The 18,211-nt window shown below is 38.0% G+C and overlaps 1 protein-coding gene across 1 annotated transcript; it reads left to right on the plus strand.

The window, feature by feature from the left end:
- Positions 1-10,204: 10,204 nt before the first annotated feature.
- LOC109042525 (tumor suppressor candidate 2) lies at positions 10,205-16,563 on the plus strand. The gene is made up of 4 exons (XM_019059326.2): positions 10,205-10,693; positions 11,910-12,021; positions 13,030-13,189; positions 14,132-16,563. The coding sequence occupies exons 1-3, from the start codon at positions 10,545-10,547 to the stop codon at positions 13,093-13,095; spliced, it is 327 nt and encodes a 108-aa protein (XP_018914871.1). The 5' UTR covers positions 10,205-10,544; the 3' UTR covers positions 13,096-13,189; positions 14,132-16,563.
- The last annotated feature ends 1,648 nt before the right edge of the window (positions 16,564-18,211 follow it).

Below are 18,211 nucleotides of genomic sequence, written 5' to 3' on the forward strand. Positions count from 1 at the left end.
ATGAGCGCACAGATTAAGTGCAGTATCCATTTGCGTTGACTTAAAACAAAGGAACCAAGTCACATTCAAGGTATGACAGAGAAAAAGAAATTAAAAGTTTTCTTCTACAACACTCAGTGTGAAACATAAACTTAGAGTTCATATTTGAAATGGATGCTAATTGATAATTTGATAGTAGAAATGGACTTTATTTAACAGATTAAACAAAGTTAAAACAGAGAAAAATATGTTCAAAGTTTTCCCCCATCCCACTCAGTGTAAAAAATTAACCTCGCGTTCATATTTAGACCACTAAATATTATTCGCAGTTTTTAATTGTTTTACCTGAGCATTTAGTGCATTTATATTGCGTTGAAAATTGCTTAAAACTCATTTTTCTTTCAAAATGCGGCGGTGTTCCTTCTCGTTAAATTCAGTCCATTTGTGCTAGTATACACGCAAGCTACAAGTTATGTGTATGCTCTGTTGTATTCTCTGAACAGAGAACTATTTGCGCTCTTTGGTATGTTTGTTGCCTATGCGCCAAATTGAAGGCAAACTTGAAATGGACGATATCTATCCGTATAGGTTCACAGCACCTTGCATCAATCAAAGCTTGTGCAGCGATTTAAATGTTACGTTTTTCTAGGCATCTCATTCTCTATTTATTTGGTAGATTCGTTGTTGGTTCAGTCAAAACATACGGCGCACAGTGGATCGAGTCAACTAAAGAGGTCGGATATGAAATTATTGACTAAAACTGCAAATGATGTTTATTTCATCACATTTTAAATTTCAAGGGATGCCATTAGAAGAAAATTTCACGAGGAAACCGATGGAACCACTTTTAGAACATCAAATTTTTGCACAAACGGAGCTACAAGCGTTTAAAGTTTCCAAATTTTGTCCGACCTCTCCTATTGACTCGATCCACCGTGCGGCGGGTCATACCTATGTTTAAAACCTTACTATTTGCGCTACCTGGTATAATATCGATACTTATATCTAAAAATCTGAAGGCCGGTTAAACTGGCGTTTGAGAGTCGCAAAACGCCAGAGTGCGTTGTAGGAGCGTCATTTATATCGAAAATAAGGAAAAATAAGACTTTTACTGCGTGAGACGCGTTAGTCAAGTAATCTGATAAAAATCTCACGGTAGAAATGAAATGATCCAATTTTCTATTCATTCTTACATTTAGGTTGGATTCTCCTAAAAAAATCTCCATACTTACCACTTAATAATAAATCAAACACATTTCATGTATAAATATCAGCGATTGGTAAAATCCAAATTTTGGCCCTTTTCTTAAAAATTGTTGCCTTCCCGAAAATTAAGTGCTTCTTTTAAAATAATTTATGAGTTACTATGTTTCGGATAGTAGAACTTATTCAAGCCCCTTTCAAATGCGCGGATGAATATAGAAAATTGGAACAATTTCAGTACTCTTGTGAGATCCATAAAAGAGTGCCTAGTCAATGCATCACCAAGGCTATAAAGGTGATATTTGGGTTAGTACTTTTAAAAAAAATCGAACCTCACACTCATGCTTCTCGGTTCACGGGGAGGGGGGGTGGGGGGGGGGATCTGTAGGGCCCCTCGGAAAATTTGTGAAATTTTACCTCTAATTGAAGGCATTTTGAGGCTGCTGGCTTCCGTGACGCAAATTTTCTTTTGATTGCTACTCAGAAATTACGCCACTGCAAATTAATTGCTTGCACGTTACTGAAAATAACCACAATAAAACTTCCGCAACTTTCCGCAAGTGTCGCGCTTCGCGAGAAAATTTGGGAAATATTGTAAACTTTTGCCTCCCATTCAACAGATAGGCATACCTCCATGGGCCACTGCGACAAAGACTTGTCCTTGATGAAGATTTTTATTCATCATCCAGAATTTCTGGGGGAGGGGGGGGGGGGCAGGAGATACTATTTTCGATTCTGGGGGTGGGGCCCTCTGGCTAATCCCACGTTTTTTGCTCAACAAGTCGCTCATCAACCTTCACAGGGAACAAAAAAAGGCAAGCGTACATACAGGTAGACAATTTAAGCTGAGAAATTTTTTATGTGGACATTCCTGTTAGGGACAAAAAAAAGTTGTAGACATACTGACTGGAAGCCCTTCCGATTTTAACTTTGACTCACTCGATTACACCGCTCACATTGTCAGTGCAGAGTCCGTAAAATATATTGTCTCTGTGTGATATTCATGATTCACAGATGAAACCCACGGAGGAGCAACGGTGAAGGGAGGCGAGAGGAGCACTGAAGCTTTGAATAATAACGGATAGTGGAGAGACGCTAGGGAGGCGGTGGGGGGAACCCGGGGTAAGGGGGGGGGGGGTGTACGCGTAGGGCTGTCATTAATTTTCGAGAATTTGGAGCACGGTCGAGACCGGTGAGTAGCCGGCCCGGCCGTTACCGTTACCCCGCCGCGCGCCTCTCCGGGGGCCCCGGGGCTCGGGCCTAAACTAACGGGCCCAAATCGACTCTTACCCAATGCATCCTCCAAATTTCCCGACGCCATAGGATGGAGTCGAGGGCACTCGTGCTAAGCATTAAGCATGTTGCGGGTCTTCTTGTTTGTATTAAAAGCTCGTAAAGAGGCAACCTCTTATGTCTGGGCAAGGACGAAAAGGAGAAGAATTTATGACTTGACAAGAGTATCCTAGATGCATGAAATTACCAAATGTTATTATTTTAATCGAACATACCTACCAATGCATTTTGGCAAGCGCCATTACCAGGTTACAACTTAACCCTTTTCTTCTTCTTCTTCTTTTAATGCTTTATTAGATATTTAGAGATACATAGACATATTAAAGATGGTACAAATTAAATACATTATTGATCTCAAGATTAAAACCCTTACGGGCCCCGAACCCCCCTTACCCTTACGAACTTAACCCTTTACGGCATGAATTAATTTTGGATCTTAGATTCTGAGGGACAGTGAAGCCATTTTGTGGCTTGCATAAAAACCTAGAGAAGCAAATTTTTCAGAATCGTTTATGCAAAAATAGAAAAAACCAATGAGAATTTTTGCAAAATTATTCCACAGGGGAAAGGTTTAATTTTTAAAAATCCAAAGAATACATCGTTACGAATTTGTAACGCTATGCAACGAGGGTTGAAAAACACAGAAAAGCAACAAAACATAGCAATAAAAAGTAACACAGTATAAATCCAAATTATATTTATAGATTTTTTTGAGAGAGAGAGATGAGATATGAGGGGCAAATCACTTGCTTTGCACGGTATTTGTTTCTCATACCTCACCTCTCTCTCGACTAATCTACAATACAATTTCATTGTTTACTAAATGTTTGGTACTTTTTATTGCTGTGTTTTGTTTATTTTCTGTGTTTTTGTAAAGCTGTGCCCTGATGATGGCGCTTGCCGAGGTGCATCGGTATGTTAGATTAAATTAATAAAATTTTGTAATTTCATGCATCTGGGCTAATTTTGTCAAGTCATATCTTACGGATGCGATAATGCAGAGTTACAATAAGAAGAATTTAATTGGTCTTTTTTTTAAAACAATAAGTTAATGAAATGAATGATGATTTAAAAAAGAGGAAAGAAGACGAAAAAAAGGCACGATGATTTTTTTATGTTTTGATCAAGTCATTCTTTACGTGTTTCTAGAATCTGAAATACTCGCCCTGGTAAAAATTGGCAGTAGAATCTGTGTTCCAAAATACCATAGACCTACAGCCGGCTGTAAGATTTCCAAAAGCTTCTATAGCCGCAACACGATTTCTTATGACCTTTTATAGCCGATGGCGACTAAGCAACAACTGCCCTGGCGATAAAATGTATGCTAAACGTTACTAATTACGGATGCTAGGGCTTAGTGAGTTTTTGGACTACCGCTCTCTTTTTGGGCAGTAGTATCTTGATTTATTTTGCGAGGAAAGCTCCGTACTTTTGAAGGATGCCTGCCATTCCTAACATGTTGAAGCGCCTGCAATTTCGTATGATACTGTGCAACACTTCTGGTGTGAAATAGTTGCTTCAAGCGCCGTGGTACGCTGCGGCGTGGCGGGCGGGCAGCCAGCGCGAAACGAGCATTGGCGCCTTCAAACCTAACAGGGATACTACACGCATTGCGCAATGCGTGAAGTATCCCTGTTAGGTTTGTAGGCGTCAGTGCGCCGCAGCTCCGCTTTGTGTTCGACTCTAATATTTAATCTCGTGGAGTCAGCGTTTTTCAACTCATGACTGAAATGTTTGCACACTCTGTATGGATTATTCTCATTTTAATTACTGAAAAATAACATGTAGTAAAGGAAAATATAATGTGCGTTTTGTAAATATTAAGGTGATTCCGTACAAACTTAAGGATTTACAAAGCACACGAATTTCTACACAATTTTTTATAGCCTTTCATAGCCGATGGCGAAAAAGCAACAGCCAGGTGATGAAGTGTAAAGCCCGGCGATAGGAACTATAGCCCGGCCGTATAATTTTTTATCGCTTCGTGTAGCCCGGCCGTATGATTTTTTCCACTTTCTACAGCCAGCTATATGATTTTCTATCGCCTTCTTCAGTCGGCTATAAGAACTCCTATGGTATTTTGAAACGCAGCTCCTATCGCCAATTTTTACCAGGGATAGGAATGCTTATAGCCGGTAATAGAAAGCGATAGAATATCTTAATTGCTGGCTGTAGAAAGCGAAGAAAAATATGCAATCGGGCTGTGGGAGGCGATAAAAAACTCTACAGCCGAGCTATAGCTCCTATTGCTAGGCTATATAGTTTATCGTCTAGCTGTAGCTTTATCGCCAGCGGCTATTGAAGGCTAAAAAAAATTGTATAGCCGGCTGTAGGTCTATTCTATAGTATTTTGGAACACAGATCCTAATGCCAATTTTTCCAGGGTTCGAACAGGACGAAGAACCTAAAAGAAGTTACAAGATCTAAAACAGTGTTCGAAACTTACAGGCGCCAACGCGCCAAATGCGCCTAAAAAATGAAGGCTCTGCGCCAACTTGGCCCCTAAAAATTGCCCCCCCCCCCCTTAAAAAAAGCCTAATTTTTCTGTTTGGTGATTTTGTGAAACTTCGACGCTCGGCACCGAATCCTAACTTTTCACTAAATGCGCCGTGATATATAGGCAAAAAGTCAATTTGGCCCCCAAAAAATCTTCAACGGCCCCTAAAAATCGAGTTTGATGGGCCTCATGGCACCTGAAACTCGAAGGTGAGTTTAAAACACTGATCAAAAAATAAAAACTTGTAAAGAATACCATTTTCCATACGTTTCAAATCAGGTTTTGGAATATTTTAGGTTTTTCGTCCTGCTCGAACACTGCAACCTTGAATCAGCGCGGTAAGAAAAAATTAAAAATAAGGGCGAGAAATTCTAAAGGGGCTAGGAAGGATTGAGGAGCCAGTTCTTAGCCGGTGTCACACTCAGGAGGCACGTCAAGAATAACTATGCTCCATAAAGAGGCAAAAAAGCCTCCCAAATATTACCAACTTATCTAACATAATAGAAAAGAGTCCTTTTCCCTGCAGTCTACCGGGTTATCAACCCCTTTTAAACCCCCCCTCCTGTGGTCAGTTTACCCCTGATAGGTAGCATATAAGACGATGGATGCTATCCATACCCCCACCCCTCCACCCCAGATTAGCCGCCCTTCTGCCCCGCTCCCCATAAAAATTTCCTGATTTCGCTCATATCGGCGTGATAGAACTTCGAAAAGAATTCTGAATAATTTCGCCTCGCTGGGTAGGCAGTCTGACGTGCACTACAGCTTTAAAGGCTACGTATCAGGCGCAACAATAACGGAGAAAACTCGTCCAGTCTGTTTTCGTTCCTTGGACTTATATCGGCAGGTCACATTTGCGCAGGTAGGTCCGTAAATTCATCGATTAAAAAAAAAAAAAAAAAAAAAAACCTTCAAAGTTTTGTAAATGGTCAAAGAATATCAACTCAAAAAAGGATTGATATTTACGAGGAGAGACTTTTTAGGGCTCATTGTAATAGAATTTACCGAATGTAAAATTTAAGAAACAAAAGCGTTACAAAAAATTTGTTCATAATCTCTGCCATCCAAACCGCTTTGTTGGTATTTAACGAAATTTCAAAATTTGAAATGTTATGAAATTTTTAAATTGAGGCCATTTGTTACATGTTTTCGCATCAATATTTCACATAGAAAATGATTCACGCGCAACAAATTCTGAAATCAACTTCCAAATAAGCAGCGGCACCACTGAAATATCGAGTCGCCCTTTCTCAAAAGTTAAATGAAAGTTCAAATTTTACCTAGGATGCTCCAGTTTAGGGGATGAGATTCTCGGCAATTCTCGACGGATGTTCTGAAATCCAGAAATTTTTCATTGATGAACCGCCCATCGAATCGTTCTCCAATGTGGGGAAAGACCACTTTTAGGTGGATCTTCGGCGTTAAGTTTCGCGTATCACAATTCAAACGTCGATATAAATTTGCATTTAGGTAAACAATTTTTAGTACTCTTTTCGAAAAATCAAAATTTCACACTTCATATAGACTGATTACTAAAAAAAAGTCGCACATAAAAATAAGCTTTAAATTTTTGATCTAGGCTCAAAAGTTTTATTGAAAATGTTTAGTGGATTCCGATATTATGATTAATGGATTAGTTGCGCTAAATCCAGCTAAATCACAGAGTCGTCATGATCTTGTGATCTAAAAGTAAGTAAAAATTAATTAGAAGCAGCTCACATTTTAGGAGGGAAAGAGCAGAACTTAGTATATTGACCAGACATGTATTGTTCTCAACTTTCGCCATTTGACCAAGGAAATTACATCGATGGCCAAAGTGCGAAACCTCGAATATCCATCGCGGTCGTGTTTCAAAATTGTCACTCCTACTTTACTTTTTCGATTAAGAACAAGCCAGCTTTTAAGCTTGAAAACTATACAGAATATTCTACTAGCAGAGAGGAAAAATTAAGGAAATCTTCGAGAAATTAGATTAATATTCTAAGGAAAAAATACGATATGACAGGAAGTCTGCAATGTTGCTAACAAATAAACGTGATTTCGCACTTTGACCATCGATATACGTGTATTTAGCGGAGTGGTGTAACAAATTATCTGACGCATTTCATTTTTTCGAAAGCTGAATGGTCATCGTTTTTGTTCCAAATTCCGTGTCACTCATCAGGATTGTTCTTTGAAAATGTCGGGCTCAAACGTCCAGATTTGTTTCCTCGAAGGAATAAATAACAAAGAAAATCCAAACAAGAATAACTCACTAAGTACAGTATGTTAAAAGATACTCTACAAATTATGCTGAGATATCTAATTTTTTTGTGAGCTCGAGGGCCACTAATGTTGTTAATTTAAATTATGCATCTCTCGGGAAATTGGCAATATCGCGATCAAAATCAGTTAGGGTTTACTTCATTGGTACAATAGGCTACGCTGGAATTGAACTAAGATTTAAGGGAAACAATCAAAGCATCACTTAGTGTCGCACACGACGGATACTAAACGAATTTCATTATAACGTCTGGATACAACTATATTCGGGCTCTATGAATGTCCGTCAGTAGCGTGGTGTGCTTTGCTATACATCGATTGATCTGCCTTTTAAACCTATGGAAAAAGATCGATATACAGTGTGTTCGCAACGAACACCTTAATAATCGATTCTTCACCATACCTTCAAATGGTGAAATATCGAAAATTGATCATTCACGCCACGCCACTGATATCCGTGTTGCATAAGCACAGAGAAGAAGGCGTTTTGGCCTCAGACACTAACCGCTCACAAGCAGCGCTCAATAAAGCGAGTCCATGAGAAGATTCGGACAAAATGTGGAAACGCTAAAGCTCAAATCGATGTTGAAACGGAACGTAGAGAAATGTTTAAACGTTTCAGAAATGATTTCATTGATTCTCTCGTAAAATTTTCTTATTCGGGTAGTTCCCTCTATAACTTATAATGTGAAGGATCTAACATCAAAATTTGCAGTTTTAGTCGAAAATTCATTTCCAACCTCTCTGATATGGACCGCGCTAAGCAGAAAGGGACCAAGGCACATAAGTTATTGCCAAATTTAATTGGGCAGTTTAAGTTTTTCCATGAAAACGGTTGTGCGGATTTTTTTTTGAAAATTTCTGTAAATTTTCTGCGTAGTGTAAAGCAAATTCCTCAAAATTCTCAAAGGAATCCCCACAACCGTTCTCTTGTACAAAATGAAATTGCCCCATTAAATTTGGCAACGCCTGATGTGGCTAGGTTCCTTTCTGCTAAACGCGGTCCAAATGCTCGTTTCATTGTGCGAAGGCCTTTACTGCGAGTATCTGAAATGACAGAGTGTCTTCAATTACACCCCTTCATTCATACTTCGAGGACATCTCTTGTTGGGCATGAATCGCGGTATCATACATGTAACTGAAGCACAAAATAAATACACTCAAATCCTAAGGCTGTATGCAACTATCAATGTCTAAGAGATATCCTCGTATAGTAGTAAAAACGAATAATTGAAAGCGTTCTGTCAATTTGGCGCTGCGGGCCGCGGATGAAGTTAGTGGTGAGTGCTTGGACAGTCAAAACGCCTTCACAATCGTGTGTATGTAACACAGACGTCCATGGAGCCCGGAGCACAAATAGTTGCATCCAGGAGTTAAAATGAAAAGTGTTCGCCAGTATTCGACACTAACTAAGGGCGCCTTGATGTTTCTCTTACCCAAACTTAATTCTAGCGTTGCTTATGTTGCCGATGAAGCAAGCTATTACTAATTTCACTTCTTCTTTTAAAGATATATCAATTTACCGTACCTACCTATGCTGAAAGGAACTGTGTGCATAGGATTTGCAAGCGTGCAACATTTTTCCTTTCACCATAATTATGCGTCCAATTGAGTTAAACCGTAGACGCATAGGTATTTTATAATTCAGCCACCAATTTGCAGTGCGGGAGCAGTGAGAGCCTTCATTTCGAAAATTTTGTCGATCCAATTCTACCAGATTAGACTTCAGAACATTTAGTTCTCTAAATTAAGATTTTTAAAAAAAATTTAAAGGGGGGTCCATCATGGTCGGATTTACCTACTTGCCGCCTATGGGCCGCCTGTATTTTGCCGCCCTCTTCTCATTCATTTTGAAACATCAATAAAAACGCCCAGTTGAACGTGCCGGAGGGAGAAGGGTGCATAACACAAGTTCACTCGTGTTGGACACATTTTTTGCGTAAGCCCTGTCTACACTACTAGCAAAAGTTCACGGAACTTCGCGCAAAAGTTCAGTTCCGTAAACCTATCTCTGTGTGGACAAAGCCTTTCATTTGTAAGAAATGAACTAAAAAATTAAGAAAGAACAAACAAAAATGTGGTTTAATAATTGTAACTTCCGCCGCCGTGCCGCGCTGACCACACTGTGTTTGGCGCAATGTGTGAAGTATTCATGTAGTCTTGAAGGCACTGTGCGTTTCACGCCGCACCGACCGCTGTTGACCGTACTGTGTTTGACGCAATGCGTGAAGTATTCATGCAGACTCGTAGGCGCTAACATGTGTTACATGCCGACCGCCGCGCGCCGCGGGCTTCTCCTTTTCATCTCAAGTCCTCGTCATCATTTCTCTCTGCGCCGCGCCGCTCCAGGCCAAATTACGTGTTTCAGCTAAACTAATTAAAGGTGCGCAGTCTTTTGTATCACCGAAATACGACAAAATTAGAAATTAATGAACTCTCCGGAAATGAGAGATTTTGTCACCTTTTCTTGTTTGTAATTTCATTCTGAATCCGATTTTTTGTACCTGCATTTAAAAAAATTGCAAAATTTGCCGCCCCCTAATTTTGCCGCCACGGCCGCGGCCCATGTGGCCACCCCCTTAATCTGGCCCTGGGGTCCATTTCTGCGAGCTAATATCTTTTGCTGACGTTAGTCTCGAGGCAGAGAAACATCCTTGTACCCCCTTCCGGAGCCACTTCAAACTTCATGTGGAGCACATTTTTGCAATTAGGAGCTACAGTTTCTGGCTCATCCGTTAATCTTGTGTGAAATGGAAACTTGCGGGAAATTTGTCTGCAAAAGTGACCTTATTATTTTTGGCAAAACTACATGCCATTGTGTTACGCTATTAAAAGATGCGATGCACGGAATGTACACATGTGAATGATACCATGATACACACGTGCAGCTATTGCTAGACCAAAGTGACGACATATAATCTTGATGACGTACAAAATGGCCGCAAACCTCGTATTAACCACTTCCTGTAACTTCTTTCTTTGAGGGTTTATTTTTATCAGTTTATCAGTGTTTTTATCGAGTTTCTAGCGTGTTTTCCGTGCTATCAACTTACAATATTTCCACCTGAAGTTATTATTTAAGTGAACTTTAAAAAAGTATCCTTCCTAAATAGTGTATTCAGTGAACCCAGTACACATATTGTTGGTATTCAGGTTGTGATCTAGAAGGGTTGAGTGTCCCAGCATACTCCCAAGAAAGCCATGGACAAGCTATCTAACAGTTTACATTTCCATCCAATCTTTTCCTAATACTTTCCTAGTATAATGCTTTTTTTTCTCGCGGTATTGGTCTCTGGCTGATCCTTAGGTTATGGGCTCTACAGGCTCCAAATACTTCAAGAGGGCCTCGCCTTCCAAACCAACGAGCAACAACAACTACCCAGAAAGCAGCAATGTTTGTGTTAAACGACCTGCTGTGAACTTATTTTCTGGTCCAACTTACGTCTTGTCTCGACAAGGGTTTGTATATGTTTCTTCAAGTATCTTCCTTTGTGACCCTCCTAAACTCTATGCGCTGAGGCATAATGGAATTCCTGATGTCTCCTGAGAGGGCTCTTTGGCAAGAGTTCGCGCATCGTATGTTGAGACAAACGTCGAAGTATTTTTTATGCCACCACTAATCAGTGGTGTCATCTAACTGCTTGTATTAACGTGGTGAGTGGTGCTGATTCAGAGCTAATCAGAGACTGACGTTTAACTCAACATTCGTTGCGCGAGCTCTAGTAAAGGTTTCTCAATCTTAAAAATTCCTCATTATCCTTTTGAAATCCAATCTTAGATCTCCATAATTTATTGTAGCAAGAAGCTCCCATTTATAGGTAAACGAATCCTCAGATATTCAGAACAGAATGGAAGTGGCATCAATAAATTCTAAAGATCATTTATACTACCTAGTAAGCCTTGGAAAATGTCTCGCGCTGTCATTCACAGGAGAATGTAGGAGATCAGAAATCTGTCAAACCATATTGTAAGAAGATGCAAATAGATCCTCATAGACGAAATTCACTATGCTGCTTGCCGCAATAATTTGTGGTCAACAGATTGGTGGATTTTCATTGAACTGGTCCTTTTTCATATCTGGAAATTTATTTTTAGGGAAGTATTTTTTGCAGATAGGTATTCTATATGATGCTTCGTAGATGCAGGAAGTTTAGCCTTCCCAATTTTCAAACTGGCCTTCCCACGTTCAAGCCCCCTTATCCTCGGGAATTTGAGAAATTGGACATTTTTATGGATGTATGAAATGCTAGGATTTTTCACAACAAAAAAAAATGTGATAAATACTGCAATGTTGCATATAGAATTAGAAAAATATTTTGCTGGTATGCTTATTTGAAAACCCCCTTTTTGGGACCTTCTGACTTTCACCTGGGCCGGACCACATCCTGCTTGGACGCTTGATTGGGTGGTTTTTGCACCTCTGTAATATTTTGTGCTTTTAGCTTTATTGTCAGCTACATGTCAATATTATGCTCTTGTAATTATCTCCAAGATGAGAATAATTTTACTCGCTCAGGAAACATCCTGGTCTGAAAATGATTTCAAAGCAAAGAAGTATGAATGTCGATCATGGGATGGCATGGTTGTTCTTATTTCTTTTTGATATTCACACGTAGGTATGCAAGTTAAGCAATGTCGCTAATAATACAATGTGTTTTTCTTTTTTTCATGGCAGGTCTATGTACTTTGATAGTGATGGAGATCTAGCCCATGAATTCTACGTGGAAGTTAAAACCAAACATCGGAAAAAACGTATGAAACGAATCCTAAATGACCTGAAACCACAGGTAAGTTTATTTTGTAGGAATTTTGCAGCATTACCTGCTTTCTATATTAAGTAACGTTGGTAAGAGGATTGGTTGCTTCTTCAGATTATTGAAATTTTACAGAAAGATGTGTTGTCAGATAAGTTGACATTTGTTTACTTTCCATTGGCAGGCAAAGGCAACAAATTTACGCCTCTGCACAAAGTGTCATTGGCTTTTATCCAGCTTAAAAACATCCGTCTCATGATGGTATTGTAATAAAATACTGACTTAGGTATCAGTTATGATCCGCAACTTTTATGTGGTTGTGATTTCTGTATGGCTGAAAATTAAAATGTTACAAGGTTTGAAAGTATTAAAAACCTATCCAAGCTTGTGTTCTCACTTTCTTGAGAGTGGGATGTTTTCATGTGGATAGTAGTGATGCGGAAATGCCTGCAAATCGAAAATAAACAAATGTCAACTTAGGTAGGTATCTGACGACACCTGTAGTTTATAGGATGAAATTTCTACACAGCTGATATATTTTTGATTTTTTTTCTCATTACTAACCGAACGGTTCAGTAGCTTTGGACCAAGCTTCATGAAGATTGAAATGAGAAAAATATGTCTAAAGCTTTTTTTCCCTTAAGACTCATTACGAAAGTTTGATCTATACTTGCACTTGAACAATGTTTTTTGTTTTTTACAGTTTTCAAAAGGAGAAAATGTATCACTATTTTAGTCTATAACTACTTTCAACTTACTTTTTATCAAAGTATTATTTGGCAGGTTAAATTCAAGGCATTACCAAAACTTCATTGGAATAATGCCATGATGCCATTGGTTGCCCATTACCCATCTACTATGTTCTGGGTGCTAAAATTATTTGCAATGAGTATAGGTAGTGATATATTAAACAAATTTTTATTCTATAATTTCAATTTATTTTGCATATTTTTGTCATGGATTGAAATTTCAATACAGCTCTTTTCTCAAAAAATACATACTGCTTTTGACCAGATAATTAATATTTCCTTTCTTTTTTAGGGAGAAGTGGTGTATCCATACCCGCGCCTCCACCCAGATTACCCGGTTGTCCTGATGCATGTCTAATTTTCTCTCAGCTATTGTTCGGAGCTTGTACCTATTGTGAAATGCAATGATCCTCTGTGATAGAAGAACTCGCTAATCTAGTCAACTGTCCAAGGTGAGAACTTTTGTTTTTTCTCTTTTTTGTATCTTAATTGCTTGTGGTGACTCTAAGTTTTAAGTCACTTTTCTTTTACTGGGCTTTAAGCCCAGCCTTAAAGCTCTCAAGCGGTTTTCAGGCGCTATTCTCTAAGAGAGTTGCGGCTATTAGCGATTCTGTCTTTAAAAGTTTCAAAATTACATGATCAAAATTTAAGCCAATTCGGCACAAAATTTAATGAAGTCCGGAAGTATTTGAGTACCGGAATGTTAATTTCATTCAGTCTTTGAATATTTTGACAGTGAAACAAAAATAATGTGTTCCTTGTTTTGCAAAACTTTACTGCTTTCAATTTTTTTAAAGACTTTTCAATTCACCTTTCAATCAGTTTCAATTTTTCATTAAACTAATTGGATGGAAAGTTGATTAAAAAATTAGAATAAAATCTTCTGACCAACTTACTTAATTGAAGCTGAATTTTTGCAAACCAGAAGCTAAGCTGAATTTTCGCAAACCAGAAGCTAACAGAAATACTCAAATGAAAATGTCTAGTTATATAATGATATCATACTGCAATGGTAATTGAATCAAATTTTTTTGCGCTCAACCTTTTACTCATCTGTTTGTCCGCTTTTTTCGAATGAAAATTTTGACTATCTGAATTGGGCCCATTGTGTGCACTGTGTTGTTGAAATTATGATAACTGAGTTTTTTCACCTTATCACCTCTTACTAACCTCTACACTGACCTGTCTTCTGTATCCATTAGTACAGGGATGTCAGATAACCTCCCAGAAAATATTTTTCATTGATAATATTTATCAATATAATTTGAAAATTATAAAAATTAAATTCGTAGAAAATCACCTTATCCAAGTTTTCATGTCACCGTTTCAGACCGTATGCCAGACCGTATGTGTGTAATGATATTCTGTAATTCTTTTTACCTCTTCCCCTTCAGAAATGCCTGGTGATCTCTGATGGGCCCACAATTGGTTGGTGGTTCAGTAGTCGTGTAATGCAGCTGATTGTGAAAGTAGCAACACCATCATTGCCCTTCAACTGTGGTCTTCTTAACAGAGCCACTTTTGGTTTGTTACTCTTTCGATCAAACACCTGACCAAACTTAATGTGGAAAACTTAAGATGCATTGTCGTCCTCTGATGTTACCTTGTATTAGTCCCATCAATAGCCCCTATGAATAGCTGTTGTGGAAATGGAAGATTTTTTCTACATTACCCCTGCCATCTAGTCTATTATATTCTTTGGTGGATGCATAGCAAACTCGCATCAATTTGAAATCATACATAAAATATCAAAAAAAATACAAAGTATCTCATGGACCGTCTAATTGACACACATCTTATCTATGTCACGGTAATAATGAGGCTGACTTGTAAATATGTCTGTAGTAGCACAGCTACTTTCCTTTCCCTAAGTAAACATATCGATGGTTGAAGTTGAAGTTGACGCGTATCTCCAATTATGGTATGGCAAATCTCAGCTTATGTTTAATTTTTTTTTTTAAAAAAAAAGAAAACTAATTGACAGTTTGTCTTAAAATGTTCAGTAAATTTTCTTTGGTTATTCAAAAATATTCTCAGAAAACTTCAATGAGATATTGTGGTCGGATAATTAAGTTTTTTTTTTTTTTTTTTTTTTTTTTTTTTTTTTTTTTAAATTAAATTAAATTGTATTTAGAGATTTTTAAATGTTGCATTTTTTACTTCACCCATCGATATCAAGCGAAGATAGCAGTTACTTGTTTTCTTCAGCTACAAAATAGTTATTTTCAGCATACCATTACAAAATTTGGAAAAAAATCATGTATACCAACTAAAAGACAATGAAGTAGGTGTAATGAGGATGGAAAGAATCCAAAAATAGAATAGGAGGAAAAATATGTTGCTTACTGTTCAAAAAGACGGACAATTTCTTGTACGGATATCCATTGTTTTTAGAATTTGTAGCAGGTTGCTAAAAGAAAAGTTCTTGTTACTTATGAATGTGTTAATTTTTTTCCTCTTTTTTTTTAACGATTCTTCATACGGTTTTGCTACTATTGACACTGCTGTAGCATTCATTGATTATCATTTATTATCAAAAGAAATAAGTATCCCCACGCAATATTTCTTTAAAATTAAGTTCCCATGACACTAAGCTAATCATAAAATGTCAATTTACTAAGAAGCTAGGCAGTCTGAAATTCGATACCAATACATTATACATAACTCAGTTGTAATGAACAAATCACATCAAACATAATAAGCAAAATAAACTGGCTTATTACAACTAAGTTAGGCAGAGTATTCAATTTAAGTAAGAAGGAAAATGCATAGGTTAAGAAAGCTAAACAAAGCATACCTACGTAAACATGCAAGTGCAAAACTCATGTAATAATCAGCGCTTACTTTTGCCTCAACAATTCACAATTCTATGTGCTTTTTCTAATGCTTTTAAAAGTGAACAATTTTTTAATCTTTATCAAATAGGCCCTCAACAAATACATAGACTCTCATTAATAAGCCAGAAGGAAGCATTTTCAAATAATATGTATCTTGTTGTGGGTCTCACAATTAGTAATTTGGAGAAAACATAATTCACGATTGCTTCATTCAGAGTTGTCACATTCACGGAAAAGTGGTAATTTTAAAAAGTTAAGAGAAATGACAAAAATTACAGAGAAAAATCGTCGAATCACATTGATATGCCTTATACATGCTCTCTGGAATGTATTTAATGTTTTGAAGGAATAATATGCGTGAAAACTATTTCAAATTATATCTTATTAGTTCTTAACCATTGTGAACATCCTCAAATGTCAGGGAATTTCACCAAAATTCGCAAGGAAACTGTCGGGGGATTTTATTTCCTGAATGCTGTGGCAATCCTGGCCATCAACAGGATCCCAATTGTATTTTCTTTTTTACCCAGTAAAAAAATAGAACAACTTATCCCCAAAAATGACATATTTTGACTCATGGCAGATTGCAAGTTCCAACATTTTTAAATTGATCGAGCCTCTGAAGGGATGGCAATACACCTCTGCTGCATAGATCAGTGAAATTCTATGGAAGTAAAATGTGAGGGTGTATACATTATGAAACCTACCCACAACTTGTATTATAAGATCAGGGATATTGCTCTCAACCTTTTTATGTTTTACTTGTTTTTGTATGTGTAGCAAATAGCGACAGCAAAATACCGCTTTTGTGTTAGGTATTTGGATAAAAATGTAATTATTTTAAATTCCACAGGAAGCTTAGAGTAAGTAACACCAACAGCACTGAGCAGGCATCAATATTACTGTCAGGTCTCCTCACCTTTTTTATTATTCAGTTGTATTTTCTTGTAAATAATGTTGATCTTGTAATAAAACTTTGATTATTACAATTTTGAATCTCATTTTTTTCCAGGCCCCATTTAAATCTTTGAATACTATGATTTTTTTTTATTGTTATTATTATTCCTCAATAGCAAACTTTTAAATACAAATGATTCGATACAGAAAAGAATTAGAAGAAGACCAAAGGAGTTTGAGACAAAAGAGCGAGCAAAAGCAGTAACAACTATTCAACTATTACCTATAATAAAATATTCAAGTACAAAATAACAGTCTTGAGGCGCCAATAACGCTCAATCAACTAAGTGAGGAGAGCCAGGATTTGCTGTTTGGTAATTCAACAAGGGGGCGGATTTGAGGTATCGGGGTTTTCTTCGTTGCTTTTGAGGCCTTTAGGACCCTGTTAATACCACTGAATGTTTTAATTAAGTCAGTGAGAATGAAAGCACACCAACTCGAAAAAACGAAAGTATTGACACAGCCCCAAAGTTGCACAATATGTGAAGAAGTTCGTTGAAGGAAAAGATCCTGAGTGCCAAAAGACAAGTACTTAATGACACTTCAAGGGTCCAAGTTGGATCAGATGCACCTCGAATCGGTCGAAGAAATCGGTAATACTGCCGTGCCAAGGAAAAACGCCGTATGAACCTTCAGGCGTTGCCAAATTTCGATTGATAAAACACGAATTTCTTGGTGAACTTGTGAATATTTTTCCTCCGATTTTTCGGATAATATTGTTCCCAGTTTCACTTAAAGTTTCTGAAAATTTCAAGGAAAAATATCCACAGCTTCTTTCAAAAATAAACATTTTATCGCATGAAATTTGGCAACTCTTGAATGTCCATACGGCGTTCTTCCTTAGCACGGCAGAATAGACCGGCCCATCGCGGTGCCGCCCGACTCCCCCCCCCCCCCCCTCCTTCCTCCATAATTGTTCAATATTATGGCCACAGGCGTACCAAGGTCATTTTGCAAAAATTGCCGAAGTTAGGTTAGATTGCCAGAGTTCATTTTTGCGTGAGTGTGATACCAAGAATATATCTCCCTGGAAATTTGGCTACATTAGTGATGGAAAAAATGTCCACTTCTTTCCCTGGGAGTCGGCTAATTTCGATTTTTCCTGGACGGTAGAACGTAACAGCATTCCAACCTGAGAAATTTCAACTCTTAAATTATATTTTCATCGGAAAAGATACAGGATTGCAAAATCTCTACAATCCTGTGATTTTAGGATTGCAAGCTCGCGGTGTGCACTGTGCGAAGATGGTACCGGGGTAAGTCCGACACCAAGAAAATACGACTTGAGTCATGAGTGCGCACTCCGCACTGAGGCATACGCGCAATGCATGAAGTATCTTGCCAACTTGTAAGGCGCTACTATGCCTCGGCGTGCGCACCGTGCTGTGCGCGCAATGCAGGAAGTATCCTGCGGTCTTGTAAGGCGCTCCTATACGTGTCGCGCCGTGCAGTGCACGCTAGCCCTGCGCTGCGCCGGTCGTACTGTGTTTGACGAGATCATTCAAACTCGCGGCGTCAGCTAGTGGTTTTCAACTTCAGATTTTGAAGTTTTTGTACTTTTGTACAGTTGTTTGTACGAGTTATTGTCTTTCAAATGATAAAACTATACTTGAAACCCAACTGCCAACTAATTTTCTTCCCTTCATTTACATAAATTGCAATAAGTTTCAGTAATGGGGC

This window comes from Bemisia tabaci, chromosome 4 (assembly GCF_918797505.1).
Source record: "Bemisia tabaci chromosome 4, PGI_BMITA_v3".
NCBI lineage: Eukaryota > Metazoa > Arthropoda > Insecta > Hemiptera > Aleyrodidae > Bemisia > Bemisia tabaci.

What these genes read in the sequence shown, in the direction of transcription:
- LOC109042525 (XM_019059326.2), top strand. Translation starts at nt 10,545, where the DNA reads ATGGGCTCTACAGGCTCCAAATACTTCAAGAGGGCCTCGCCTTCCAAA. An exon ending in TACGTCTTGTCTCGACAAGG is followed by an intron (nt 10,694 to 11,909) that starts GTTTGTATATGT and finishes TTTTCATGGCAG; the next exon opens with GTCTATGTACTTTGATAGTG. An exon ending in TAAATGACCTGAAACCACAG is followed by an intron (nt 12,022 to 13,029) that starts GTAAGTTTATTT and finishes TTTCTTTTTTAG; the next exon opens with GGAGAAGTGGTGTATCCATA.